At 48.8% G+C, this 9139-nt stretch overlaps 1 protein-coding gene across 2 annotated transcripts in view; it reads right to left on the bottom strand.

Moving 5' to 3' along the window:
• Positions 1-2907: 2907 nt before the first annotated feature.
• LOC110563269 (IgGFc-binding protein-like) overlaps positions 2908-9139 on the bottom strand; it is a 37442-nt gene continuing 31210 nt past the window's right edge. For both annotated transcript variants that reach the window (XM_060366535.1, XM_060366534.1), the window contains 4 exons: positions 8525-8724; positions 5754-6137; positions 3167-3441; positions 2908-3066 (listed from right to left, as the gene is read on the bottom strand). In XM_060366535.1, coding sequence (XP_060222518.1) covers positions 3057-3066; positions 3167-3441; positions 5754-6137; positions 8525-8724 — 869 coding nt within the window. In that variant the 3' untranslated portion in view covers positions 2908-3056. The remainder of the gene's footprint in view (positions 3067-3166; positions 3442-5753; positions 6138-8524; positions 8725-9139) is intronic.

The raw sequence follows: 9139 nt of genomic DNA, 5'->3' as shown, positions 1-9139 counted from the left end.
GCTCCTGGTTTTGGAGTTTCCTGGTGGGATGTGTTTGGATAATATCTATGCTCACCTATACCTGAACCTCACCAAACAGTCATTTTCTTTTAAGATGTTGCTAAACTAATAGCTCCGAGTGAACAGAATACATTTCTGCTCAGGATCTCTTCTGTTACTACTTGGAGGAACATCACCACAGCTTTGTCTGTCATTCTCATCCTCAGGCTCCAATCTACAGCCTCTTCTTTATTCTAATCTTCAAAATGTATTTGATAATGTTCAGGCTCAGGGACCCTCAGGGAATAGCGGAGTAGTTCGCACATATTCAATGTTCCTAGCTAAATCCATTTCCTATGCTGGTTCCCTTTGCCTTATGGGGATTTCCAGAAAACAAACAAACCTATATCACAACAGCTTTTGATCCCTGTTCTCTTCCCTCGTGGGTGTTCCTGCCCTCAGGTCCCTTTTTCTTGCAACTAGAATTTCCCAACCATTCCTTAGATGGATGTGGCCATGGTTGCCTCTCTATTCCTCTAATAATATATATTTCACTCTGCAATTTTGGTTCCTGCTTTCTTTAATGGCTACCCTGGTTTGGTTCTCCCAGAATTCAACAGATTCAGCTTCAGGGGCTCATTCAATGAAGATATTGGTCCATCCCTCCTGGACCAGATCTCAAGGCATCATGCTCTGAGTAGATTAAACAAGATAAAATTTCTGTGAGACTTTCCAGACAACAAAATAAGCAGCTATTTATACCAACAAACTTCCATACTTTATCTAACTGCCTTGGTTACCAGCAGAGACAGCAATGTCACTGGGTCCATAGATAGAGAGAAGTTACTGCAGAGACTTCCACTTTGCCCTCTTATAAAAATGTAAGGGTCCATATTGATTGAGGGAGGAAATGAAACCAGGCAGGCAGGGGGTTAGGCATGAAGAAAGAAACTGCAACTGTTTCTTGGAAGCTGTGGCTATTGATTGTCAAAATGTCCCTTGGTGATTCAGCATCCTTGAAGCTACAGTTAGGTTCTTCCCACTATGCCAGAAATAAAGACTTCAGGGAATTTCCCAAGTGCCCCATACTCTAGTGGAGGTCGATGTCTTCAAAAGACCCCGGCTTCATTACAATATAATTCACACTGCAACTTCGTCCTCCTGCCTCCCCAGAACTTTTCAAGGGAATCACGGGAAGAAATACCTTAAAAGGATGAACAGTTTGCACCATAATTTGGGAGAGGAAAAGGTCATTTCATTCTTGTGAATATCCATTTATAAATATTTATATTAAAAAAACTCTTAGAAGAATAGCAAATACACAGTCTCTTGCGGCTACCCCATTTCATTGCCCTCTCTAAGCACTTTGGCAAAGAGCATCACTTTGCTTTGCCCAACATACTTCAGCTCACAGTGTTAATGCTTCTCAGCTGAGTTCTTTCCTTTGGGAAGAAAAGAAACGAGGAACTCTCTAGTGTGTTCATGGAATCACCAGTCCAAAGGCCACCTCTGGATACTGTGTTTGAGGCTGAGCCACAAACACATGACAGTTTATGAGGGACGTTTCCTATTCAGGCAGCAACAGCTTCCAAAGCTCCCTTTCCCTCTTCTGCTCTACCCACCCCTTGCTCTCCTTTGAAGACATGGCTTTCCCTCCAGCCCTGCTAAGCTATGACAATTTTGCCTCACATTCCCTGTGAGACAGAAGGGATCAGGCTCTCATCCCTTGCCCTTCAGTGCCATGCTGGCATCCCGCTTTCCCTCCATCCCTTAAATTCTAACACTGAAGTCCACTGTCATATGGAAAGATGCCCTTCCAGATTCAAGTGGATCCCATGAACACTGCGGCTTCTCAGTACCTCGCTTTCCTCTCGTCCGGTGATCATGTCTCAAACCGAGCTGCCAATCCCATGTCCACACTTATGATTTCTGCTGGGAATTCAGTGGAGCTGGTGACAGCCCCAGAGGTCCCAGCCTGCTAGAAGAAATTACTCATCTCTAGGTAATAACAGTCCTGAACTAGCCCATCCAGACCCTCAGTTCCAGGCAGTTCGCTCTCTGTCCACGAGCTTCTAGCTCTCCACCTTACTCTCTTTAGCACCAATGCTCCAAACATCCTTCAGCCCCAGCTTCTGTTAAACTATCCCCAGCTCATGGTTCTGCACCTCCTTCTGCCAACACTGCCCTCGGCACCCCCAAGTCCCCACCCGTCAGCATCTCAGCTCACGTCCTCAGACTGTCACCTGACTCCAGCTCTCCAACCGCTCTGTCCCAGCACCCCAGAAGCTGGATGTAGAGGGGTAAAACACAGGGCTCCTCGGGCTAGTTCATAATGAAGCTCCTTGAAAGAAAATTCTGTACTTGCTGTCTTCATTTCACCTCTATTTCTTGGACTCCTTCCATCAGCTCACCGAAAGTTAGAGAACACCACCATGCCACTAAAGCCCATGGTGCATTTTCTGTGCCTCTGACACACAGTCCACCTTAGTGTATTTGTTTCCACTCGGCCTTCAATGGTCTCCCTTAGCTTCTCTGTTCATTTTTGCCTTGTTGATTGGATTCAGGAATCAAATCCTCACTGTAACTCTGTGAGAAAACACTAGCCTTCCTTCTATTTAAAGTTGACTTAACCAAGTCAGAGAGACATGGCAACACGCTGGCTTATAAACGATTAGCCAGAGTCTGCTTGTCTTTCTCTGTCCACCTCTTCCCCCTTCCGGTCACTCACCACTTCATCCATCCGCTCCTCCAATCATGCTCTCTGTGACTCTCAACCTCCCCAGTGCCTCTCCCACTCTGCGCACCGGACTCTGCATCCGCTCACGCACCCACGCATGCAGACATTTGTCCTCTTCTCATAAAGACTCGGCGGCCATGTCTCCCACGGGGGAGACACTGGGGAGACAGCAGGAGGCAGACACTCTGGCATGCAACTTGGGTCTCGATATTTACTCAGATTTGGCCTGAGTGGCTCAGCGGAGGGGAGGAACAGGGGAGGGACACCCAGGGCGTCCTTCAATCACGGTGACTTCTGGGAGGGCGCAGGTGTGGGCATCTTCATTGCCAGTCATGACTGATCAGCTGGAGCTGCAAAAGACACACACTTAGCACTTCCTCCTGTGGGCTAAGCAGCCACCCACCTCCTTCCCTGCTCCCCAAAAGTCTGGCTCCCTCTCTCCATCCTCACCATGAGGAGAAGTCCTGTGCTGTCCACTTCTCCACTGAAATCTTCTGGCCCTGAGAGTCTTGCACGTCATTGATCTGTTCCCCATCAAAGTTTCCACAGGCCCCACACAGCTTGGCTGCATGGTTCTCACTGACCATCACGTCCAGGTGCCCATCTTTTCCAAGCCACACCTGGACCCCAGCATTCTGTCTGACAAGCATGGATCCATCGGGCAGCCTCCTCACAGACACAGATGTCAACACCTTAGCTGGGAGGTCCACTCGGAGACCGTTCACCTGGTGCAGGGGGAGGGGAAGTGAAGAAGTGAGACTTGAGTGACAGGAGAGCTGAGGGGCCTCCAAGCCACAGTCCTCATGCACAAAAGCGGTTCAAGCAAAGGGGCAGGTGCCGGAAGAGATGGGCCCTGGAGAGGAGGGGTACACGGGAGGGACGGCCAGTGGGAAGACAGCTGGAGATGTGTGTCCATGCGCAGCTCACTGCTCTGCTTATGCTGCTCTAAAATAAAATGAAATCAATTAATTAATGTGTTATGCACAGGCCTTGAGAAAAGTGTGGAGGTCAGTGGGCAACTTGTGGGAGTTGGTTCTCTCCTTCCACTCTGAGTTCCAGGGATTCAATTCAGGTCACAGAAGCTTAAACAATCTCACTGGCCAAATAATAACTTATTAATCTTTGGAGACTATCTTTCTGTACACGTTGATAAGGATAGGAAGAAGAATGGAGGCAAGGTCCAAAGTGTCTCTACAACTTTCCAAGGCCGAGACAAAATATATATATATTTTTTTTACTAGACAGATAAACAAACCAGGAATTCAAGGCTTAAACTATTAAGTTATAGTTTTCAAAATGAAAGACTCTCCAGATTGTAAGTAACTGGATCTCTAACAAAAAGCAACTTTATCAACTCTTTTTGTAGGGCTTCTGTCTGAATCAAGACAATGATCCTAGTGATGTAATAATCATGCAGGGAATTTTTAGTTTCTTTTCAAAGGTTGGACTCAGTAGCCTTGTGAGCATTTTCCAACTTTTGTCTGTTTTTTTTTGTTTGTTTGTTTGTTTGTTTGTTTGTTTTGATGGATTACGCTTTCTGATGTTAGATTTCTGGGTGGAATTTTTTGGAAAGAGATGTTCCCCCTCTTTCCCAGATGTTTTTGTGCTTGAGTCTCTCTGACACATGATTGGGGACATAGGTACATAGACAAAGGTACATGTTTATGTACATAGATACATAAACATAGACACAAATACACAGGCTGGAGAGACATAGACAGATCTGAGAAATCGGATGGGTGAGTGGGAGGGAGGAAGGAAGAAAGGGCCTAAGAATGAATGGGTATAGATGCTGGAAGCAAGGAAGGACAAAGAAGGGATGGATACAGGAAAGGGCACTCGGAGAGGGCACTTGGTGGGCAGAAAGCCTCACTGGCTACAGGCTTTGCAGTAAGAATTGGTTGAGTCATGTCAGTGACCCAGCACAGGGGTTTGCACACAGGTAGAAGGGCTGAGTGTTTTTTTTTTTTTTTTTTTTTTTATAAAAGCTGAGATCTCATGGTACTGCCAGGCTACCAGGTTGTGATCTAGGTACTGGCAAGATGTGGTGATCTGGATCAACTGAACTTATACTCTCGATGACAACAGTGCTGAATGCCTGCATGTTTTTCCGGGAGCCTGAAATTTTTGTCCACACTAGGCTGCCAATGTAACCAACAAATAAACTTGAACTGATGTTTATATGACCTTCCCTGAAGATATTTCCCAGGCTTCGTCTTGACTATTGCCAGAGGATCTGAGGGCTCTGTGTGACTCCAGAAGTAGGGACTCTTCAGAGCCGGCGCCTGTGTCCCTAGGATTGCACTGTGTGTCTCCTTCCCTCTTGCTGGTTTTGCTTTGAGTCCTTTTACTGTAATCTTTCTTAGTTATTAGCACAACTGTATTGCTGAAGCCTCTGATGGAATCATGGCTCCTCCCTGAGAATGGCTCAGGGAGATCCCTGACATGTGACCCCAGGCTGGCCAATCATAGCATTCTATGCTTAAGACCACAGTGATTCATTTCGGGCGAGGGCATATATCCCAAACCAGCCTAGTGAGAAGTACTGCTGGGACTTTTGTTGGATCACTTTGTGCTAAGGTAACAAAGCTAGCAGACCACAGGCCTGGGGCAGACACTGGCCCCTACAGGAGGAAAAGTGGTAAAGAAGCCAGAAAACTAAGGTGTAAACTCCCGACAGTGTATCTGTGGTGTCTGAGTCCAGACACTTGGAGGGCTCGTCTCTGGGTTTCTCATTATGGAGGCAGTCCATTCAATTCCCCTAAGGCCATTTGTATTTGGTTTCCTGTCACTGCTAACCAGTGGAGTCTTGATTAAAACCAACAGCAAAGCTATCCTGTTACTTGAATGTAAAAACTCAGGCCAAGGAGAGGGACCCAGGCTGACATAGAGAGATGGGTACAAATCCAGAAAAAGTGCAGAGACCTGGATGAAGGAAACAGACTGCAGGACCACTGGGTAGCCAGGCTGTAGGACACCATGACAGGCAGAAGGAAAGCCCAGGGAAGTCGACCCTGCCCTCTGTGCCCGGGCTTACCCACACGCCGTTGCCTGGGGTCACAGTTATTATCCCATCCTGGAAGAAGATGTGGACCTCTCCCACGACCTTGTCATTGCCATGGCAAGGCTTGACATCAGCAACCACACGGTACCAGGGCACATCCATGTGGAGTCCTGGGCAGCGGGAAGAGAGCTCGTAGACCCCAGGGGAGCTGATGGCATTGCGAGCTCCATCGAAGGTAGTGAGGTTGGCGCCCACAGAGAGGGAGCAGAGACCTTTGGCTGGCCGACAATCCCGGACTCCTGCTTGGATCTCACAGACTTGGCCAGATGTGCAGCCAGCTGCATAGCATGTCAGGCCGGTACTCGGGGAGCAGCAACAGCGCTCACTGCAGTCTGAGTTCATCAGTGAGGAGTTCACCTGTTCACAGAACGGGACAAATGGTCTGCATCTGCACAGAGGGAGTGCACAGGAGTTCCCAGGAAGAAATGGCGTGTACCCCTCTCCCCAGGAGTCTCAGTGGCCCCAGACTGTGATTTGTAAATAAAATACAGCAGAAGCCAGACTGTGCGGGCTCATGTCTTGACTCAAGAGCCCTGACAAGTCCTCCTCACCACCTCTGTCTCAGCTTGTGCCCAGTTGCTGCGAGCACCAGCCTGGGCTAGGCAACGGGAGCACATGGAGATAGTGGCCCAGGCTGGTTGTTATTATGTATGCCGAGGTTGGAAACATCCTGCTTAGAAGCGAAGACTTTGGGGTGACTAAGAAAGTCCCCAAGGAAGAACCGTCATGATTGAATTCTCTTTGGTCTGGTGGCTGTTTAAGAGTAGGGAGAGCACACATTGACAGAGGCATCCACAGGCTCTGGAGTGCTTGAACTTCCAGCCTCCAAAACTGTGGGCTTCATAAACCCATTTTCTCCAAAAAGTAGCTTGCATTAGGTGTTTTCTTACAGCAACGAAGCAGGTACATTACTTTAGAAACCAAACAAAGTTCATGTGACCAATCAGGAGAACAGAATATGCAAAAGCAAAGTGAGAAGACAGCAGAATACTTGGCCCATCCAGAAACAGGGTTACAACACAAACAGAACTGGCCTAAAGCAGCATGTAAGAAATGATCTGTAACACTGCAGAAGCTAACTTTATACATAAGGGTGGGCAGTGTTTCCCCACAGTATACTGCTAGCGATAGCACAGAGGGCACTGCCCTGGGAATGCATTTCCTTGTGTAACAGCCCCCAGGTTTTAGCACAACTGATGCCATGTTAGAGGCACCATGCTGACCTTAAAACCAACACACAGGCTCCAACATCTGCCAAAATGGAAAAAAGACCTAATCCATCAAAGACCTAGTGCACAGGTCCAGAAAAGTCCCTAAATGTACTAACCTCACTTTGGGCTTTCGTAGTTCTACTTCTTGGTAACTGAAGTGTGACAGTCAGGAAGTGAAGTTGGAACATAAAAGGTGAATGGCTACAAGACTTGGAGCTGCGTGATTTGGACAAGTTCCCATGCAGACACTGGCTGACAAGGAAGGCTCTGTTTTCAGCTTTGAGAGTATCTGTGTGGTGGTCTCACCTCACAACATGTGAACCTTCCCCTGTGTCTCTCCTTCACCAGCTACTGCTTCTCAATGCCCTTGCCAGGCTCTGTCTCCTCTCACAGATGCTGACTGGCCGTGGGCTCTGCAGGCAGTCTTCCCTTCTAGCTACTTGCACTATATGGTGACTTTATCGGAGACTCTGACCCTCTGTTGGCCCCGAGAGAAGCGATTGCTACAGATGACTTTACTAGATCAACTGAACTATGGTTAAAACTACAGATTAGATAACAGCACTGAGTCAACATTACTTTACTGTTTTGATAACAGCCATCTGTATCGTATAAATAAATTTCCTTATTTTTAAATGTGAGATTGGGAGGTGTGGGCAAATGCTCAGGGATAGGCCAGGAGGTAAAAGAATGAGGCTGGCATGAGATGGGGACCACAGCTCAGGGTGAGAGCCCCAAGAGGCTGCTGACCTAACCTAGGGGATCCTGAATTTTTTTTTCCAGTAGACAGTGAGATACAAAGGAAGGAATAAAAGTTTGGCTCCCTTTGCAATTGCTACACATTCTCTGAGGAACAATTTCTCTGTAAAGTGGAAAGAACAGCAATCATACCTACCTTGTTGAACTGTTATGACTATAAAATCAATTAACACTTGAAATGAGTTATTCGTACAAAGAGCTTTCAAAAAGCCTCAACAAGAATCTTAACCACCAAATCCCAAAGCGCACTGCAAAGTGACTGGTAGCTGAGCCATCTACCACACTACCATCAACTCTATCCTTTTTGCCAAGTGTGATGCATGGCAGGAAGAGGCCTCCACTCACTGGGTACCACTGCCCTGAGCACCAGGCGCCTATGGAGCCAGGATGCTGCCTCAGCCATTCTGCCGGTGAAGCTCAGAGTGGGAAGGGTAGTGGAGGAATGGAGACGTGTGTCTGCAGTGTGACTAAGGCTGTGTTGATGGAGACTGTCCTGGTCCTGAAGGTGGGAAGTCCCCTGAGCACTCACAAGAGAACTACACGGGGAGATGTCGTGCAGAGACAGGAGGGTGTGGCCAAGCCAAGAACTAGCCGAGGCCCCCACATGGTGGCTCGCCTGAGTCCCAGCCTCCAGAATCCTGGGGAGCTGAGAGTCTGGGGTGACCCGGCAGAGCAGCCACAGCTGGGAGCAGGGGGGGGGGCCCTGGGTCCCAGTCCTTGAACAGAAGCCCCTCCAGCTCCCCCACCCACCCTGCTGCTGCAGCCGCCACTCACCGGCATGTACTGGCCATTGTGGGTGCAGCCACAGTCGCGGGCAGGAATGCACTTGCCCTGGGAGAGCAGGAAGTGGTCGTCACACTCACAGCCTTCAAAGCAGCGAGTGGTGCAGCCAGTGAGGCCAGAGAGAGCAGCACAGGAGCCCTGGCAGGAGCGTGTGCACACAGAGTAGTGGCTGTGGGCAGGGCACTGCAGAGCTGCGGGGAGAGGAGGCAAGGTGGGTCACAGCTGCTGCAGGGCGCTGCCTATCCGAGTCTACTGAATCTCAAGCCTGGGGCGAGTGATTGCTGTAACGGTGCTCCCCACCCCCGCCCCCCCGAAAGCAACCCCGGCTGGTCTCCAGCTGCTGTGTTGGACGACTGAGAGGCCTCTGACCTATTCAACGCGTTCATGTTTGAGAGTACTGGGGGGCTGCAAAGCCTTTGGTGGGAAAACCTAGTTGTGGTATGTAGTTCGCAAGGGCTCTCTCTTGCCCCAGGTTTTCCTGCCTCTTTCTGCTTCTTGGCCACTGTGACACAAGCAGCTCTGTTCATTATGTTCTCGCTACCATGATCTGCCCAGCACAGGCCTCACTAACAGGCAAGTCATCCCCATACCTGTCAGTCACAAACC

The sequence above is a fragment of the Meriones unguiculatus genome, chromosome 14 (assembly GCF_030254825.1).
Source record: "Meriones unguiculatus strain TT.TT164.6M chromosome 14, Bangor_MerUng_6.1, whole genome shotgun sequence".
In the NCBI taxonomy this organism is placed as follows: Eukaryota; Metazoa; Chordata; class Mammalia; order Rodentia; family Muridae; genus Meriones; species Meriones unguiculatus.
This window is presented reverse-complemented; position numbering and strand designations above follow the sequence as displayed.